The sequence below is a fragment of the Chiloscyllium punctatum genome, chromosome 2, assembly GCF_047496795.1.
Source record: "Chiloscyllium punctatum isolate Juve2018m chromosome 2, sChiPun1.3, whole genome shotgun sequence".
Taxonomy (NCBI): domain Eukaryota; kingdom Metazoa; phylum Chordata; class Chondrichthyes; order Orectolobiformes; family Hemiscylliidae; genus Chiloscyllium; species Chiloscyllium punctatum.
Genome location: NC_092740.1, coordinates 941,313 through 962,985, shown reverse-complemented (window position 1 = coordinate 962,985; position 21,673 = coordinate 941,313). Strand labels below are relative to the sequence as shown.

General features: G+C 44.3%; 1 protein-coding gene across 1 annotated transcript in view; it reads left to right on the top strand.

Moving 5' to 3' along the window:
- The window catches only part of slc1a3a (solute carrier family 1 member 3a), a 249,089-nt gene that overhangs the window by 178,320 nt on the left and 49,096 nt on the right, over positions 1-21,673 (top strand). Inside the window, exon 7 of the mRNA XM_072592761.1 lies at positions 18,512-18,745. Within this exon, the coding sequence (XP_072448862.1) occupies positions 18,512-18,745 (234 nt within the window). The remainder of the gene's footprint in view (positions 1-18,511; positions 18,746-21,673) is intronic.

The following is a 21,673-nucleotide window of genomic DNA, read 5'->3' as shown; positions in this document are numbered from 1 at the left end:
CATTTCCACCTTAGGAAAAAGACTCTGACTATGCACCCTATCCATGCCTGTCACCATTTTATACCTTGCATCAGATCACCCATCAGCCTCTGATGCTTGAGCAAAAACAATCCAAATTTAACAACCCTCTCGCTATAGCTAATACACTCCAATCCACACAGCATCCTGTGGTCCTCTTTTGCACCCTCTCCAAGACTTCTACATGTTTCCTAGAGTGTGGCAACCAGACTTCACACAGGACTCCAAATGTGGTCTGGCTAAAGTCATACACAGTTGCAACATGATTTGTCAACTTGTATACTCAATGCCCTGACCAATGTCAGTAATCATGTCATATGTATTCTTTACCACTTTATCTATTTGTGTCTCTACTTTCAGGCAACTATAGACTCGTATCTCATGATTCCTCAGTATATCAATTCTCCTAAGGGTCTGGCCATTCACAATATGCTTTCCTCTTGAATTTGATCTCCCAAAGTGCATCACCTCCCAGTTGCCCGAATGAAGCTCCATTCCCCTGCCTATCTTTCCAACTGATCTGTATTATGCTGCATCCTTTGACAAATTTCCTTATGATCCACAACTCCACCAACTTTTGTGCAAACTATAAACTTACCAATCAGACTACCAACATTTTCACCAAATCATTTATATATATATTAGAAACAACAGAGGTCCCCATACTGGTCTTTGCTGAACACCACTGGTCACTGATTTCCAGTCAGAAAGATGTTTCTCCACAACTACCCTCTGTCTTCTCTGGCCAAACCAACTTTTGTAACCAACCTGCCACTCACCATGAATTTAATCTTCTGGACTAGTTTATCATAAGGGACTGTGTCAAATGCTTTAGGAAAGCTCATGTAGACAATAACAACTCCTTTGCCCTCATCAATCATTTTTCTCACTTTTTCAAAAAACTCAATTAAGCATGTGAGAGAAGATTCTCCCACACAGAGCCATGCTGGCTACCCCTGGTATGTCCATTCTTATCCAAATGTAAGTAAATCTCGTCCCTAAGAATCTGCTCTATTAATTTCTCTACCACTGATATACCACTTGGCCTATACTTTCCTGGATTTTCCCTGTCGCCCTTCTTAAACAAAGGAACAACACTGGTTATTCTCCAGTCTTCTGAGACCTTGACGAGGCCTCAACAGTCTTCTCCCTTTTGTCCTTCAATCTCCTGGGATAATTCCCTTCAGGCCCTAGGAACATATCTACCTTAACGTATGCAATTTTTGAGAAGATTTGTAGCTCAGGTTGATGGTAAGTACGTAAGTTAGCTCACTGAGCTGGAAGGTTTGTTTTCAGACGTTTCGTCACCATGACTAGGTAACATCATCAGTAAGAGTCTCTAGTAAAGCACTGGTGGCATGTCCCGCCTCTCTATTTGTAGATCTTGATTTCTTAATGTGGGTGGTCATTTCTGGTTCTTTTTTTCAAGCGAAGGTAGATAGGAGCCAAATTGATGTGTTTATTGACGGAGTTCTGGTTAGAATGTCATGTCTCTAAGAATTCTCGTGCGTGCCTTTGTTTCACCTGTCCTAGGATGTGTGTGTTGTCCCAGTCAAAGTGGTGTCCTTTGTCTGTATGTATGGAAACTTGTGATAGTGGGTTGTGTTTTTTGGTGGCTAGTCGGTGTTCATGTATCTTGGTGGCAGGTTTCTGCTTGTTTGTCAGCTGTGGTATTGTTTTACAGTTCTTGCATGGTGTCTTGTAAGTGACATTAGTTTTGCTGGTAGTATCTAATGGATCCTTTAGGTTCATTAGTCACTGTTTAAGTGTGTTGATAGGTTTGTGGGCTACCATGATGCCAAGGGGTTTGAGTAGTCTGGAAGTCCTTTCTGATATGTTTTTGATATAAGGTAATGTAGATATAGTTTTTGGTTGCATTGTGTGTGGTTGTTTGAGTTTGTTTCAGTGGATTGAAAACGTTGCATAGATATTTTCCTTCTGCTATTTGTAGTTCTTGTGTGCAGTTGTGTGATGTAGCTCGTTAAAATTACAATTACAAAGACACGAGTAAAAAGGACTTCCTGGCAGCATTTGAATCCACATTAAAAAATAACGGTCTATCAGAAGAAACACAGCAGACCATAAGACAAGCTTTTGTACCTTCATTAGGCCAAAAAAAAGGAAGGAAACACATTTGATGTTCAAGAAAATAAATCTTTAGAAAGACTTTAAGAAAGTAATAATTCCTGCAGACAAGGGACGCATGACCATTATTTTAAACAAATCCGACTATTTTAAAAAGGCAAATGCTCTGCTTGCAGATACTGACACTTACCAGCAGGTGGTGATAGACCCAACCCCACAGCTACTCAACAGTCTCTCATCCTTTCTCACAGCATTTTTTAAAAATCAGGAAAATTAAATAGGACAGACTTCCAAAACATGAAACCAGATGGATCCAACACACCACGCTTCTATGGATTACCAAAAATACACAAACTTGGGGTACCTCTCAAACCCATAGTATCCCTACCTGGTACACCAACATTCAGACTCGCCAAGGAACTCCACCAAAAACTAAAACACCTAATTGAATATTCACACCACTCCATTCACTCCACCCAAGATTTCCTGAACACAATCAAAGACACCAAGATAGAAGAGGATGAAATAATGGTCTCCTTTGATGTTACAGCCCTTTTCACATCAATTAATATTGACCTGGCCAAATAAACACTGGCATCACTGCTAGGAAAACCAGGACTACAAACACCAGACAGCGCCAACTTCATCAGCAAAGACAACATCCTCAAGCTAGTGGACCTGTGCCTCACCACCCACTTCACATGCAATAACAAAACCTACAAACAAGTCAACGGAATACCTATGGGATCACTAATACCAGGGCTCATCGTGGAAGCAGTAATGCAGAGACTTGAACAAGCTGCCCTCCCATCTAGCCAACCCAAACTTTGGGTCCACTGTGTAGATGACACCTTTGTCATCACAAAACGGGACAAATTGGAGGAAATATTCAACACCATCAACAATATCCTGACAGCCATAACATTCACAAGGAAGGAGGAGAAAGACAACAGACTCCCATTCCTGGATGTAACAGTTGAAAATACAGTTAAAGGAGAGCTTCAAACCAGCATCGTCAGAAAAACAATAAACACAGACCAAATACTTAACTTCAGGAGCAATCATCCCGACACCTACAAACAGAACTGCATCAAAACATTATTTCAACAAGCTACATCACACTGCAGCACCCAAGAACTACAAATTGTAGAAGAAAAATATCTGTTTTCAAGAAAACCGGGTACCCAATAAACACAATCCGCTGATTCCGCAGAAACAAACTCAAACAACTAGACACAATGCAACCAAAAACTAAGCCACATTACCTTACATCAAAGACATATCAGAAATGACTTCCAGACTACTCAGACTCATTGGCATCACGGTAGCCCACAAACCTATCAACACACTTTAACAGCAATTAACAACGAACCTAAGGGATCCATTAGATAATACCAGCAAAACTAATATCACTTACTTACTCTGAACAACTTCTCTTTCCAATCCTCCCACTTCCTCTAAACCAAAGGGCACCCTCATGGGCCCCAGCTATGCCTGCCTCTTCGTCGGATATGTGGAACAGTCCATCTTCCGCAGCTACACTGGCACCACCCCCCCACCTTTTCCTCCACTACATCGATGACTGTATCGGCACTGCCTCGTGCTCCCACAAGGAGGTTGAACAGTTCATCCACTCTACTAACACTTTCCACCCCGACCTCAAATTTACCTGGACGGTCTCAGACTCCTTCCTCCCCTTCCTAGACCACTCCATTTCTATCTCGGGCGACCGAATCAACACGGACATTTACTATAAACCGACCGACTCCCACAGCTATCTAGACTACACCTCCTCCCACCCTGCCCCCTGTAAAAATGCCATCCCATATTCCCAATTCCTTCGTCTCCGCCGCATCTGCTCCCAGGAGGACCAGTTCCAATACCGTACAACCCAGATGGCTTCTTCTTCAAAGACCGCAATTTCCCCCCAGACGTGATCGACGATGCCCTCCACCGCATCTCCTCCACTTCCCGCTCCTCCGCCCTTGAGCCCCGCCCCTCCAATCACCACCTGGACAGAACCCCACTGGTCCTCACCTACCACCCCACCAACCTCCATGTACAGCGTATCATCCGTCGTCATTTCCGCCACCTCCAAACGGACCCCACCACCAGGGATGTATTTCCCTCCCCTCCGCTATCAGCGTTCCGAAAAGACCACTCCCTCCATGACTCCCTCGTCAGGTCCACACCCCCCACCAACCCATCTTCCCCTGCAACCGCAAGAAATGCAAAACTTGCGCACACACCTCCCCCCTCACTTCCCTCTAAGGCCCCAAGGGATCCTTCCATATCTGCCACAAATTCACCTGCACCTCCACACACATCATTTACTGCATCCGCTGCACCCGATGTGGCCTCCTCTATATTGGGGAGACAGGCCGCCTACTTGTGGAACGTTTCAGAGAACACCTCTGGGACACCCGGACCAACCAACCCAACCACCGCATGGCTCAACACTTCAACTCTCCCTCCCACTCCACCAGACCATAGCAACATGACGGTTGGAGCGCCTCATCTTCTGCCTAGGAACCCTCCAACCACAAGGGATGAACTCAGATTTCTCCAGTTTCCTCATTTCCCCTCCCCCCACCTTGTCTCAGTCCCAACCCTTGAACTCAGCACCAACTTTCTAACCTGCAATCTTCTTTCTGACCTCTCCGCCCCCACCCCCACTCTGGCCTATCACCCTCACCTTATCACCCTCACCTTAACCTCCTTCCACCTATCGCATTTCCAACGCCCCTCCCCCAAGTCCCTCCTCCCTACCTTTTATTTTAGCCTGCTTGGCACACTTTCCTCATTCCTGAAGAAGGGCTCATGCCCGAAATGTTGATTCTCCTGCTCCTTGGATGCTGCCTGACCTGCTGTGCTTTTCCAGCAACACATTTTCAGCCCATCATTTACAATATACCCTGCAAGCACTGTAAAAACACTGCATCGGATAGACTAGCAGGAAACCTGCCACCAGGATACATGAGCACCAACTAGCCACCAAAAAACTCAACCCACTATTACTAGTTTCCATACATACAGACAAAGAAGGACACCACTTTGACTGGGACAACACACATACCCTAGGACAGGTGAAACAAAGACACGCAAGAGAATTCTTAAAGGCATGGCACTCTAACTAGAACTCCATCAATAAACACATCAGTCTGGACCCATCTATCTTCCTTCCCTTGAAAATTAGAACTGGAAATGACATCACTCACCTGAAGAAATCAAGACCTATAAATAAAGAGGCAGGACACACCAACAACGCTTCACCGGACAATTACTGAGGATGTTTCTGAGTCATGGTGATGAAATGTCTAAAGACAAACCTTCCAGCTTAGTGAGCTAACTCACATACATACCTTAATGTTTTTCAAGACATTCAACATCTCCTCTTTCTTTATATCAACTTAGAAGATCTACAAATCCCTAAGCTTACTGTCATCCATTTCTTTCTCCTTGGTAAATACTGATGCAAAGTACTTATTGAGGACTTCACCCACTTCCTCTGGTTCCATGTATAAGTGTCCTCCTATGTCTTTAGGTGGACCTACTCTTTCCCTAGCTACCCGCTTGCTCCAAATATACATATAAAATGCCTTGGATTCTCCCTAATCCTACTTGCAAAAGACATTTCATGGTCCCTTCTAGCCCTCCTATTTTCTTTTGTAGCTATTTTCTGTTTTCTCAAGGGTCTTGTGCAAAATCTGTGTCCTAGACCTTATATATGCTTTATTTTTCTTTTCAATTAAACTTAAAACATCCCTCATTATCCAACATTCCTAATCTTGCCAAGTTATGTTTCATCATCAAAGAAACATGTTGGTCCTGAACTCTGGTCAACTGTCTTTTAAAAGACTCCCACATGTCAGATATGGATTTACCTCAAACAGCTGTCCCCAGCCCAATTTTTATAATTCCTGCCTAATATCATATAGTTAGCCTTCCTTAAAATAAAAACTTTCTCCTGAGGACCAGTCTTATCCTTTTCCTTCTCTATCTTAAAGCTAATGGAACTATGATCACTGTTCCTAAAATGCTCCCCCACTGAAGCTTCGATCACCTGGCCAGGCTCTTGCTCCAAAACAAGGTCTAATACAGCCCCTTGGACTTTCTATATTTTGCTTCAAGAATCCCTCCTGGATAGGCTTAACAAATTCTACCCCACCTAAGCCCCTGGCATGAGGGGATTCTCAGTCAATACTGGGAAAATTAAAATCACCCATCACCATAACCTTTTGATTTTACATCTTTCCATGGTCTGCTTACATATATGTTCCTCTGTCCCCCATTGGCTGCTGGGAGGCCTATAGTATAATCTCATCATAGTAACTACACTTTTCTTAGTCCTGAGTTCTACTCACTTGGAGATTGAGGACTGCAGATGCTGGAAAGTCAGAGTCGATAAAGTGTGGTGCTGAAAAAAGCACAGCAGGTCAATCAGCATCAGAGGAGCAGGGGAGTTGATATTTTAGCTCAGACCCTTTCACTGGGACTTGTGAAAGGGTTCAACCTGAAACATCGACTCCCCTGCTCCTCTGATGCTGATTGACTTGCTGTGCTTTTTCCAGTTTCACACTTTATCTGTTTTGAGTTCTACCCATATGGCCTCGCTGGATTAGCTCTCCAAGATGTTCTCTTTTAGTAAAGCTGTGACACTCAATCAACAATGCAATTCCTCGACCTCTTTTACATTCCCGTCTATCATGCCTGAAACTTCTAAACCCTGGAACTCTGCTCAGAGTTGGAAAAAGTTCTTCTGGTTGAAGTGCTAAATTGGCAGAAGGCGAACTACATCTGTATTGGGCAGCATCTAGGGAAATTAGATTGGGGGCAGCTGTTTGAGGTTAAATTCTCATTTGAGATGTAGGAGTCTTTCAAAAGTCATTTGTCCTGAGTTAAGGACTGGAATGTTCTTATGAGGCTGAAAGATAGGTATGGCAAGATTCAGGAATCCTAGATGACAAGAGATCTTGGATGATTAGTCAAAAAGAAAAAGGAAGCATATGTCAAGTACAGGAAACTGAAATCAAAAAAGGCTCTTAGGGAGTACAAAGGAAGTAAAAAAGAATTTATACAAGAAATTAGGAGGGTTAGAAGGGACCATGAAATGTCCTTGGCAAGAAGGTTTAAGGAGAAACCTAATGCTTTTTATATGTATACTAGGAACAGAGATAGCGAGGGAAAGGGTAGGTCAAGGAGAAAGGAAAGAATTTACAGATGAACCAGACCTCTGGATCTTGCTTTCAGAGGAACAATACTAAAACTTCATTTTCTGTTTGAAGTATACTGGTTTCAGTGTGATTTTCTGCAATTGGCTGATGTTGTTTAATCAATGCTTGAGCTTTCCTGCAAGTCCTGCCATAGCAATTTCATGTTTTGTCATATCACTATCTGATGAAAGGTCGTCCACTCTTCACCTGCATGGATGTGGGGAGGTCTCTACTTCCTCAATAAAACCCTATTTCTAATTGTACTGACACTCCAGGACCCTCTCAGCCTCAGTTTCAGCGTGGGCTGATTGTATTAACTAGTTTAACTTTGAATCTGCTTCCTCCGAGCAGTGTCCAGTTTACCTTCTGCCACTATGTTTGATTTGTTACTTTCTTGAATGAAATAATGAATACTTCACACCTTTCCTCAAATTTTGGGAAGCCTCCAAACAGGACTATTTGCATGCCAAACAGTATCAATTAATTGACAGAGTTAAGGGTCCCACAACCAATGGATCAGATCTAAGCTCTGCAGTCCTGCCACATTCAGTTGTGAATGGGGGTAAAAAATTGAAAAGCTCACTGGTGGAAGAGGTTCCACAAATATCCCCAATTTCATTAATGGAAGAATCCAACTCATCAGTGCAAAAGATAGGCTGAAGCATTTGCAGCAATCCTAAACCAGAAATGCTGAGTGGACTATCTAGCTCAGTCTCCCTCAATGGTCCCCAGCATCACAGATATCAGTTTTCAGTCAATTTGATTCACTCTGTGTGATATCAAGAAACAATTGCAAAGTCTATGAGCGCTGACAACATTCCGGAACTAGCATTGAAGACTTGTGTTCCAGAACTTGTCACTCCCCTAAGCTAAGCTATTTCAGTAGTTATAATACATCTACCCGACAATGTGGAAAATCACCCAGGGATGTCATGTACAGAAAAAAATAGGACAAATCCAACCCACCTAAAAAGAAATTCTGTCCTATCAATCTACTCTCAATCATCAATAAAGTAATGGAAGATGCCATCAACAGTATTATCACGCAGCACCTCCTCAGCAGTAACCTTCCCAACTTAGGTTCCACCGGGACCACTCAGCTCCTGATGTCATTACAGCTTTGGTTCAAACATGGACAAAAAGCTGAAGTTGAGAGATGAGGTGAGAATGATAGCTTTTGACATCAAGGCCTCATTCGACCTTGAGTGTGGCACCAAGGAGCCCTAGCAATACTGGAATCAATGGGTATCAAAAGACAAACACTCTGCTGGTTGAAGTCACACGTGGCCCATAGAAAATTGGTTGTGGTTGTTCAGCTCCAGGACATCTCTTCAAGGGTTCTTCAGGGTAGTCTCCTTTGCCTAACCATCTTCAGCTGCTTAATCAATTACCATTCTTCCATCTTAAGGTCAGATGTGGCAAGTTCGCTGATGATTGCACAATGTTCAGCACCATTCACAAATGCTCAAATACTGAAACAGTTTATGTTCAAATGAAACAAGATCGGCACAATATGGGCTGAGGGGTGACCTTCTCGAGGTTTACAAAATCAGGAAGGGCATGGATAGGATGAATAGCCAAGGTCTTTTCCCTAGGGTGGAGGTTTGAGATAGAACATAGAACATAGAAGAATACAGCGCAGTACAGGCCCTTTGGCCCTCGATTAGATTAGATTAGATTAGATTAGATTACTTACAGTGTGGAAACAGGCCCTTCGGCCCAACAAGTCCACACCGCCCCGCTGAAGCACAACCCACCCATACCCCTACATCTACCCCTTACCTACACTACGGGCAATTTAGGATAGCCAATTCACCTGACCTGCACATCGATGTTGCACCGATCCAAGCCCACCTAACCTACACTAGCCCACTATCCTCCATATGCCTATCCAATGCCCATTTAAATGCCCATAAAAAGGGAGAGTCCACCACTGCTCCTGGCAGGGCATTCTGTGAACTCACGACTCGCTGAGTAAAGAATCTACCCCTAACATCTACCCTATACCTACCACCCCTTAATTTAAAGCTATGCCCCCCCGTAATAGACAATAGACAATAGACAATAGACAATAGATGCAGGAGTAGGCCATTCTGCCCTTCGAGCCTGCACCGCCATTCAATATGATCATGGCTGATCATTCCTAATTAGTATCCTGTTCCAGCCTTATCTCCATACCCCTTGACTCCACTATCTTTAAGAGCTCTATCCAATTCTTTCTTAAAAGAATCCAGAGACTGGGCCTCCACTGCCCTCTGGGGCAGAGCATTCCACACAGCCACCACTCTCTGTGTGAAGTAGTTTCTCCTCATCTCTGTCCTAAATGGTCTACCCCGTATTTTTAAGTTGTGTCCTCTGGTTCGGCACTCCCCCATCAACGGAAATATGTTCCCTCCTGCCAGAGTGTCCAGTCCTTTCATAAGCCTATACGTTTCAATCAGATCCCCTCTCAGTCTTCTAAACTCAAGGGTATACAAGCCCAGTCGCTTCAGTCTTTCCGTGTAAGGCAATCCTGCCATTCCAGGAATTGACCTCGTGAACCTACGCTGCACTCCCTCAATAGCCAGAATGTCTTTCCTCAAATTTGGAGACCAGAACTGTACACAGTACTCCAGGTGTGGTCTCACCAGGGCCCTGTACAGCTGCAGAAGCACCTCTTTGCTTCTATACTCAATCCCTCTTGTTATGAAGGCCAGCATGCTATTAGCCTTCTTCACGACCTGCTGTACCTGCATGCTTGCCTTCATTGACTGGTGGACAAGAACACCCAGATCTCTCTGAACAGCCCCTTTACCTAATTTGATACCATTGAGGTAGTAATCTGCCTTCCTGTTCTTGCCACCAAAGTGGATAACCAGACATTTATCCACATTAAACTGCATCTGCCATGCATCTGCCCACTCACCTAACTTGTCCAGGTCACCCTGTAATCCCCTAACATCCTCATCACATTTCACCCTACCACCTAGCTTTGTGTCATCAGCAAATTTGCTAATGTTATTCTATATCATTTACATATATTGTAAAAAGCTGCGGTCCCAGCACGGATCCCTGCGGTACCCCACTGGTCACTGCCTGCCATTTCGAAATGGAGCCGTTAATCACTACCCTTTGTTTCCTGTTAGCCAACCAATTCTCTATCCAATCTAGTACTTTGCCCCCAATCCCGTGCGCCCTAATTTTACTCACTAACCTCTTGTGTGGGACTTTATCAAAAGCTTTCTGAAAGTCCAGGTACACTACATCCACTGGATCTCCCTCGTCCATCTTCCGAGTTACATCCTCAAAAAATTCAAGAAGATTAGTCAAGCATGATTTCCCCTTCATAAATCCATGCTGACTCTGTCCTATCCTGTTACTATTATCCAGATGTGCCGTAATTTCATCCTTTATAATAGACTCCAGCATCTTTCCCACCACTGAGGTCAGACTAACTGGTCTATAATTTCCTGCTTTCTCCCGCCCACCCTTCTTAAAAAGTGGCACAACATTAGCCGCCCTCCAATCCTCAGGAACCAACCCCGATTCTATTGAACTCTGGAAAATAATCACCAGCGCATCCACGATTTCCCGAGTCACCTCCTTCAGTACCCTGGGATGCAGGCCATCAGGTCCCGGAGACTTATCAACCTTCAGACCTAACAGTCTCTCCAACACCAAATCCTGGCAAATAGAAATTCCCTTAAGTTCAGGTCCTTCAGCCACTGTTACCTCAGGGAGATTGCTTGTGTCTTCCCCAGTGAACACAGATCTGAAGTACCCATTTAATTCCTCTGCCATTTCTTCGTTCCCAGTAATATATTCCCCTGCTTCTGTCTTCAAGGGCCCAATTTTTGTCCTAACCATTTTTTTGCCTTGGACATACCTAAAAAAGCTTTTACTATCCTCCTTTATATTCTTGGCCAGTTTACCTTCGTACCTCATTTTTTCTCTGCGTATTTCCTTCTTACTAATCCTCTGTTGTTCTTTAAAAGCTTCCCAGTCCTCCGTTTTCCCGCTTATCTTCGCTAAGTTATACTTTTTCTCTTTTAACCTTATATGTTTCTTTACTTCCCTTGTCAGCCACGGCCGCCCATGTCTCCTCCTGGGATCTTTCTTCCTTTTAGGAATGAACTGATCCTGCATCTTCTGCATTATACACAGAAATATCTGCCATTGTTCCTCCACGGTCTTCCCTGTTAAGGTATTAAACCATTGAACTTTGGCCAGTTGCTCCCTCATAGCTCCATATTTCCCTTTATTCAACTGAAATATTGTCACTTCAGATTGTACCCACTCCCTCTCAAATTGCAGATTGAAGCTTATTGTATTATGGTCACTACTTCCCAATGGCTCCTTCACTTCGAGGTCACTGACCAATTCTGGTTCGTTACACAATACCAGATCCAGAATCGCCTTATCCCTGGTCGGCTCCAGCACCAGCTGCACTAAAAATCCATCTCTGAGGCACTCCACAAAGTCTCTTTCTTGAGGCCCGATACCATCCTGATTCTCCCAGTCTACCTGCATGTTAAAATCCCCCATAACAACTGTAGTAACATCTTTGCGACAAGCCAATTTCAGCTCCTGATTCAACTTACCTCCAACATCCAGACTACTGTTTGGGGGCCTGTAGATGACTCCCATGAGGGTCTTTTTACCCTTAGTGTTTCGAAGCTCTATCCACACTGACTCTACATCCCCTGACTCTAGGTCCGCCCGTGCAAGGGACTGAATATCCTCCCTTACCAACAAGGCCACCCCACCCCCTCTGCCCGTCAGTCTATCCTTACGATAACACATGTAGCCTTGAATATTCATTTCCCAGGCCCTGTCCCCATGAAGCCACGTCTCAGTTATCCCCACAATATCGTATCTGCCAATTTCCAAAAGAGCCTCAAGCTCATCCACCTTGTGTCTAATGCTTCGTGCATTCATATATAGAATTTTTAATTTGTTACTGCTCTCACCCTTCCCCTCAACCCTTATTTCACTCAACTTTACAGCATGATGCCTTTTCCAGTTTTCTGCCTCCTTGATACAGTTGTCTTTCTTGACTTCTCTTGTTCTAACTACCCCTTCAATTTCCTTTTTAAACATCCAGCTTGTCCCCTCCCCCCCGCTACTTAGTTTAAATGTAGCGGTGTTGCAGCAGAAAACCTGCCTGCCAGAATGCCGATCCCTGTTCTATTAAGGTGCAAGCCATCTCTCTTGTAGAATTTATGGTTACCATAAAATATACCCCAGTGATCCAAGAACTTGAAACCTTGCTTCCTGCACCAGTTCCCCAACCACACGTTCAAGTCCATTATCTCCCGGTTTCTGGCCACACTAGCCCGAGGAACTGGAAGCAAACTGGAGATAACCACCTTGGACGTCCTGCTTTTTAGCCTTCTTCCTAGTTCTGCGAAGTCTCGCTGTAGTATGTTCCTCCTCTTCTTCCCGACATCATTTGTGCCGACGTGTACCACCACCTCGGGCTCTTCACCCTCGTCCTTGAGGATGTCCTGCACTCTGTCCGCGATGTCTTTCACTCTAGCACCAGGAAAGCAACACACCATCCTTAAATCCCGTCTGCTGCCACAAAAACCCCGGTCAGTTCCTCTCACGATGGAGTCCCCTATTACCACGGCTCTATGTGATGTCCGACTCTTCCGCTCTGCTTCTGCGGCAACTTTTGATTGACAAACATGGCCGCCTTGCGAACTGGTAGTGTCATCAGACTCTACTGTTTCCAAAAGCTTCAACTTGTTCCTGACAGGTACTTCTCCCGGCGTCTCTTGCACCTGTCTCCTCTCTGCCTTCCTCATCGTCTGCACTCTTCTGCTCTCTTCTGGCATGATTGGTGTAATAACATCACTGAAGGTCTTGTCCAGAAAGATCTCGTTCTCTCGGATGAGCCTAAGGTCTTCGAGTTCTTTCGTCAGTGCTGCAATATGCTCGGTCAATTGCTGAATGTGCGCACACTTTCCACACATATACGAGCCAGACACACCAAAGTCATTGACTTGCCACATCAAACACGTAGCGCACTGAACCAGCTGAGCAGTCATGTCTTCACCCTCTTCAACTGTGGTGTAATCTCTTTACTCAACCTCTTTATCAAGATTCCTGAGCTGAAGCCTCACTCTTCGATCTAAACTTCCTTAGACCGTCTTCCTATGGCAACTCTGTGGACTCTTAATTAAGGTTAGAGGAGGAGGGAAAAAGCCACGGTCAGGCTTCTGGTCAGATGTCCTTGGTCAGGGGGTCTGTACCTCTGCAGTTCGGGGAATGGGTGCTGTGCTGTGCACAAGTAGTAGGGTTAATGCAATTGGGGAGATGTACAGCAATAAGGGGCACGGGGACATTTCATTCTGGGCTGTCCAGTTAAGTCACTCATGCAGGTGTGCCATAGCTAGTCCATCCACAGAAACTAAGGTTCTCATGGTCAACCCTATCTAAACCCTTAATCATCTTGTACACCTCTATCAAGTCACCCCAAACCTTCTTTTCTCCAATGAAAACAGCCCCAAGTACCTCAGCCTTTCCTCATACAATCTTCATAGCATACCAGGCCAACATCCTGGTAAACCTCCTCTGCACCCATTCCAGTGCCTCCACATCCTTCCTATAGTATGGCGACCAAACCTGCACACAATACTCCAGATGCGGCCGCACCAGAGTCTTATGCAAGATGTGCGGGGAAAGATTTAAAAGGAACCTGAGGAGCAACTTTTTCACACACAGGGTGGTGCATGTATAGAACAAGCTGCCAGAAGCAGTGGTGGAGGCTGGTACAATTACAACATTAAGGTTTACAGCATGGAAATAGGCGCTGCTGTCCAGTTAAAAGGCATCTGGATGGGATATGAATAGGAAGGGTTTAGAGGGATATGGGCCAAATGCTGGAAAATGGGACTAAGTCAGATTGGAATGTTTGGTCAGCAAGCACATTTTGGACTGAAAGGTCTGTTTCTGTGCTGTATGATTCTATGACTGTAAGTAGCAAGTAACATTCACACCACACAAATACCAGGTAATGACAATCTCCCATAAGAAGCAATCTTATCACTGTCCCTTGACATTCAATGGTGTTGCCATCACTAAAACCCCCAACATCAACATCCTTGGGGTTATCATTGGCAGAAACTAACTGGACTTGTCATATAATCAGTGTCTACAGGAGCAGGTCAGAGGCTGGGAATACCCCAGCGAATAGCTCACCTCCTGACTCCCCAAAGCATGACCAACATCTACAAGGAGTGCGATGGAGTATTCCTCACTTGCCTAGATGGATATAACACTCAAAACGCTTGACACATCACCATCCAGGACGAAGCAGCCCATTTGATTGGCACTCTCATCCACAAAAATGCACTCTGCCCCCCACCGACACTCAGCAGAAGCAATGTATATTATGTACAAGATGTGCTGTAAGAAATGCACCAAAGGTCCTTAGACAGCACCTTCCAAAGCCATGACAATTTAATATCTCGAAGCACAAGGGCAGCAGATTATATGGGGACATGCAATTTACCCTCCAAGCCACTCACAATGCTGATTTGGAAATATCTCTGGGTCAAAATCAGTCACGTTTTCCTTCCTTCACCCAGTTGCAGCCCCCAAGTCCTGAAGAACAGGTTACCAAGTCTCCTGCCTGTTGCAGCAGCCTCCTAGTTGCCCCACTCATCCTCCTTAGTTTCTGTGGATGGACTAGCTATGGCACACCTGCATGAGTGACTTAACTGGACAGCCCAGAATGAAATGTCCCCGTGCCCCTTATTGCTGTACATCTCCCCAATTGCATTAACCCTACTACTTGTGCACAGCACAGCACCCATTCCCCGAACTGCAGAGGTACAGACCCCCTGACCAAGGACATCTGACCAGAAGCCTGACCGTGGCTAAAACCCTGCACTAGAATGAGAGTTTGCCCCCCGACTGACAGGTGTCTCCATGGAATTTGGCAAGGACAATGCCCCTAAGACTTTGAGAATTGGCTGCTGCTTGCTTCACATACAGTGTATTTGCTGTGTAAGTTGCTGGCATATTGTGCAGGTATAAGATTGAGGTAGCACACTGTTATACAGCAAAAGGACTACTGACCAGCAAGGCAAGATGCCTGTTAATGTTTTGTGGAGACAGTGAGGTCTGCAGATGCTGGAATTCAGAGTTGAGAGTGTGTTGCTGGAAAAACACAGGAATGAGGCCTCATTTCTGCTGAAGGGCTCCGGCCTGAAACATCGATTTTCCTGCTCCTCGGATGCTGCCTGACCTGCTGTGCTTTCCCAGCAACACACTCTCAACACTGTTAATGTTTTATGTTAAATGACATGGCAAGACAAGGCAAGGGTGGTGCGAGCAACAGGTGGGCACTAAGTGAACAAATGCTAAGAGAGCAAGTGAGCAGCCCTGAGGTGTGAATGATCCAATCTGTGAGCCAGGTGCCTGCCCTGTTTGCTAAGTGTACCTGATGTAACATTTCAATGCTAGCTGTCACTGTACCCTGCAATATAAGTCTGTGCTTCAGAAGTGAGGTGAAAGTGCATTGGAGAGGTGCCATGATAGTTGTGAGGGATTTGCAAATGCCAGATGTCAATGTCCATGAGTGAAAGGTGTGGGTGTGTCAGGTGCCCTTGGATCATGCCTTGATACGTTACTTCGACCTGTGGAACATAGAAGTTCATCAGAGCAAATCAGAGTTCCCGCCTCAGGTGACTGACTGCATGGAGTTTGCACATTCTCCCCGTGTCTGCGTGGGTTTCCTCCGGGTGCTCCGGTTTCCTCCCACAGTCCAAAAATGTACAGGCTAGGTGAATTGGCCATGCTAAATTGCCCGTAGTGTTAGGTGCAGGGTAAATGTAGGGGAATGGGTGTGGGTGGGTGCGCTTCGGCAGGTCGGTGTGGACTTGTTGGGCTGAAGGGCCTGTTTCCACACTGTAAGTAATCTAATCCAATCTAATCTAATCTAATCAAATGGCCAGCTGTCTGGTACCTCTCTAATTTCCATGTTGAGATTTTCTCAATGCCTATCCTGTTTGGCATGTTTGGTAAGTTGGGAAGCTGAATAATAATGAGATGAATTGTGTCATTTACAAGGTGGTTACCATGCAAAATGCCCCCTAATTAGCAAGTCACTGCTGGCAAGGGAGGAACTCTCCTTGGCACCTTGTGAAAAACAGCAAGATTCTCTCGACATTGAAATGGGCCTCACTGGATATCTTGTCCTATTCTGCTACAAATCTCAACATAGCCCATTAAACTCAGACCCCAGTATGATTCTGCCCTTTGTTCTTAAGAAGTTCAATATTGCTTTATGGTGGAGGAGTTTTATCCCTTTTCCATATTGGATAGGCTTCTAATTTTGCAATCCTTTGGCATGACTCTTCTATAAGGATTGAGTTGACAGCTTTTGTTACTCCACACTAGCCTCCCATAATAATATAGGAATAGGAAGAGACCATTCAGACCCTTAAGCCTGTTCTTTCATTCAATGAGATCATGGAATATCTGCAAGGCACTCCATTCACCCCCTTGTCCACTTAACATCTTTGGGTAACAACATTGTACTAATCCCAGCTTTAAAATTAGCAAATGATTTAGAATGAATTACCATTTGCAAAAGAGACTTCCTTATTTATGGGATGGCATAGTGGTATTATTGCTGGGCCAGTAACCCAGAGATCCAGGTATTATTCTGAGAACCAGGATTCAAATTCCATCATGCCAGGTGCTTTAGTTTCAAGACTCACTCCAAGACTTAATGTTCATACCATGGTGAATCAGACTGATTATCAGCTTGTAAATCTTGATTTTTTGATGGCAGTGTGGGACTAAGACAGGCACTAAATGTGGAGTGAAGTCCCTCTGCTGCAGAAGCTAGCTATGGAAACAGACATAAGCACTTACTTTCCGTTTGGTAACTACAGCCTTCTGGACTCAATATTGAGTTCAACAATTTAGTGCTTGAGCTCTCCCATGTCCTTACCCCAACCCCCACACACCAGGCCTTGTTATCACATAGTCTGCTATTATATGCAACTGCATTGTTAGCCACTAACAGTCCCCATTAACAGCTATTCACCCTCCTAGCCAGATCATTACCTATTCCTTCGTCTGTCCAACTGTTCTTGTCTCTCTTTGGGCTCTATGCCCACCTATCATTTACTCATTAGATTAGAGTGTGGAAACAGGCCCTTCGGCCCAACAAGTCCACACCAACCCACTGAAGCGCAACCCACCCAAACCCATTCCCCTACATTTACCCCTTCGCCTAACACTATGGGCAATTTAGCATGGCCAATTCACCTAACCTGCACATCTTTAGATTGTGGGAGGAAACCAGAGCACCTGGAGGAAACCCACGCAGACACGGGGAGAATGTGCAAACTCCACACAGTCAGTCGCCTGAGGCGGGAATTGAACTCGGGTCTCTGGCGCTATGAGGCAGCAGTGCTAACCATTGTGCCACTGTGCCGCCCACCCCACCCTATCTTCTGCATAAAAAGCAATATTTTCCTGTCTACTATCAGAAGGGTCTCTGGACCCAAAATGTTAACTCTGATTTCTCTCCACAGATGTTGTCAGATCTTCAGAGCTTTTCCAGCAATTTCTGTTTTTGCATAAGTACCTACTATATTGGCCACTTGACATGAAAAAGGATTTCAGGATTATGTTTCATATTAGCTAGTACTTTTTTTCTCCTATTCCCTGGTTATTTTCTTATATTCTTTTTCATTTCCTCTTGCGCTTTGTACTTTATGATTTAAATTGTATTCTATACATTTTTTATAAACTGTATTTTTCTTTGTCGTTATAATCTCTACTTCCTTTGACATCCAAGGGGCTTTGGATGTCCTCATCTTTCCACCTAATTGATCTTTATCTGGCATGTACCTGAACCATCTAGGCCATGATCAGCCATGGTCATAATGAATGGTAGTTCTGGCTCGAAGGCAGAATGGCCTACTCCAGCATCTATTCTCTATTGCCTTTGCTCAGTTAGCTTTCCTGAACAATCCTTATTTTCAGCCCACCTGTGCTGGATCCCTTCTCTTACTTTGAAATCAGCCCTAGTTATTTGCTGTTTGTCTCTTTTTATAGCTACTTCATATAATGTTCTGTTTATTTAATGATTACTAATGTCACTACTCTCTCATTGAATCATATTTCTTTTGCCCTCTGTCATTCTCAGTGTTTAAATACCCTCTCTCAATTACTTTCTCTGTTTCCAGGTATGCTCCAATTGGTATACTGTTTCTTATTGCGGGTAAAATTGTGGAGATGGAGGATATGACTGTGGTGGGAGGACAGCTGGGAATGTATACAATAACCGTCATCGTGGGACTGCTCTTCCATGCTCTCGTCGTTCTGCCTCTCCTCTATTTCTTCATCACACACAAGAATCCCTTTGCTTTCATGGGTGGATTGGTACAGGCTCTAGTTACTGCACTCGGCACTTCCTCCAGGTAAGACAGAATTGAGTGTCATGTTGGGTACATTCAGGAGACAGTGATTATTGTTTGGATATCATTGGGATATATTCCCTCATATGAGACGTATAAGATTATTAAAGGATTGGACACTTTGAAGGCAGGAAGCATGTTTCTGCTGATGGGTGAGTCCCGAACCAGAACGCACAGTTTAAAAATAAGGGGTAGGCCATTCAGAACAGAGTTGAGGAGAAACTTCTTCACCCAGAGTGTGGTGGGTGTATGGAATGCTTTCCCCCAGACGGCAGTGGAGGCTAAATCTCCGGATACTTTCAAGAAAGAGTTGGATAGAGCTCTTGAAGACAGTGGAATCAAGGGTTATAGGGATAAGGCAGGAATAGGATACTGATTGTGGATGATCAGCCATGATCATAATGAATGGTTGTGCTAGCTTGAAGGGCCGAATGGCCTACTCCTGCACCTAATGTCTATTGTCTATTGAATATAGAGGTTCAGTGTGAGGGGGGACGTGATAAAGCAAATAAAAGAAGCAAAGAGGAATTTTAAGAAAAGGCTGACAACCAGCAGAAAGGCATGTATGTTATGTATATAGTGGGATGTCAGAGAGTGAGTCAGGTGACCTGGAGGTGAGAGCTAGGGGAAACAGTTTAAAACCATACGCAGAGCTGAGAGGAACCATAATGAAGTAATTCCTGTTCAAATTTACCGTCTGCCTACCCTGTGCTCTATTTATGGTTCAAGCCATATCCAGTGGCTAAAGAGGGGATTACTCACCCAGGTGCTTACTGAAGGTTTTCGCAGAGAGCAGAGAGTGAGGGGACTTTAGCTGCGGCAATGCCAGGGAAGCACAGTATGCTAGCACAGTCAGTGAGGGAGTGGCTGGTGTGAACAGTGTTCACTCAGGGGACTCAGGCTATAAATCAGTGTTGGGACCATGATTATTTACAATTTATATAGATGATTTGGAGTTGGGGCTCACATGTACAGTGTCAAAATTTGCTGATGACACTAAAATGAGTGGCAGAGCAAATTGTGCAGAGGACTGTGAAACTTTGCAGAGGAACATAGATAGTTTAAGTGAGTGGGCAAAGGTCTGGCAGATGGAGTACAATGTTAATAAATGTGAAGTAGGAGTAACAGCAAAATAGATTATTACTTGAATGGTAAAAAGTTGCAACGTGTTGATTTGCAGAGGGACCTGGGTGTCCTTGTGCATGATTCGCAGAAGGTTGGTCTGCAGGTACAAGTAATTAGGAAGGCAAATGGAATTTTGTCCTTCATTGCTAAAGGGATTGAGTTTAAAAGCAGAGAGGTTATGTTACAGCTGTACAAGGTGTTGGTGAGGCCATGCCTATATGCAGTTTTGGTTTCCTTACTTGAGAAAGGATGTACTAGCACTGGAGGGGGTGTAGAGGAGGTTCACTAGGTTGATTCAGGAGTTGAAGGTGATGGCTTATGAGCAGAGGCTGAGTAGACTGGGATTATACTCATTGGAATTCAGAGGAATGAAGGGTGATCTTGTTGAAATATATAAAATTATGAAGGAAATCAATAAACTAGAAATAGATAGGATGTTTCCACTGGTGGGTGAGACTAGGACAAGAGGGCATGGCCTCAAGATTAGAGGAAGCAGGTTTAGGCCTGAACTGAGAAGGAACTTCTTCACCCAGAGGGTTATTAATCGATGGAATTCCTTGCCCAAGGAAGTAGTTGGCGCTACCTCTGTAATCACTTTTAAAGCTAAGGTGGATAGTTTTTTAAAAAAATAAAGTTATTAAGAGATATGGTGAAAATGTGGTAAGTGGAGCTGAGTCCACAAAAAGATTGGCCATGATCTTATTGAATGGCAGAGCAGGCTTGAAGGGCCGAATGGCCTACTCCTGCTCCTAGTTTTTATGTTAAACTTGTGGCCACTTTAAACACATGAGCAGAACATTGCAAATTTGGAAGGTTTCTCCAAGATGCCCTGTAGGATCATTTGGTTTGTGCCCTCTGTCATTAAGCCATCCAACAGAAGCTATTAATAAGGAGAGACCTGGATTTAAAGACAGCTTTCAAAATTGTTATCTTGATGGAGTTGGCCACCAACGAAGCAGCACAGTTGAGCGATATCACCTGGGTACACAATGTAGCGGTAACTCAGCAGAGTGTGGTATCAACCACAGAGCGCTGCTTATATTTAGGGAAGATAGAGAAGATTCTCAAAACAATTATTTGGGATAGAATTATTATTTACATGTAAAAACGTTGTTGATTAGGAACATGTATTTCTATAAGAAAATTTGTTTTTAACTATCTGGAATTTTTTGAAGAGGTAACAGAAAGAGTTGATGATGGTTATTTTTTGATGTGACATACATGGATTTCCAGAAGGCATTTGGTACAGTACTACACGACAGACTTGTGAGGGAAGTTGTAGGTCATAGTACAAAAGAGACTGTAGCTACGTGGATAGAAAATTGTCGAAAGTGTGGAAAGATGAAGGGCTTATGCCTGAAACATCGATTATCCTGCTCCTCAGTTGCTGCCTGGCCTGCTGTTCTTTTCCAGCACCACACTGATTACAGGCAGGCGAGGAAGGAGCTCAAAAATGGTCTGAGGAGAGCCAGGAGGGGGCACAAAAAGGCTTGGCAGGAAGGATTAAGGAGAATCCAAAGGCATTTTACACATATGTGAGGAACAAGAGAATGACCGAAGAAAGAGTAGGGCCGATCAGGGATAGCATAGGGAACTTGTGTATAGAGTCTGAGGAGGTAGGGGAAGCCCAAAATGAGTTTTTTGCTTCTGTCTTTACTAAAGAAAAGGACTTTGTAGTGAATGAAACCATTGAGGAGCAGGTAAGCATGCTCGAATGGATAGAGATTGAGGAAACTGATGTGCTGAAAATTTTGACAAACACTAAGATTGACAAGTCACCAGGGCCAGACCAGATTTGTCCTCGGC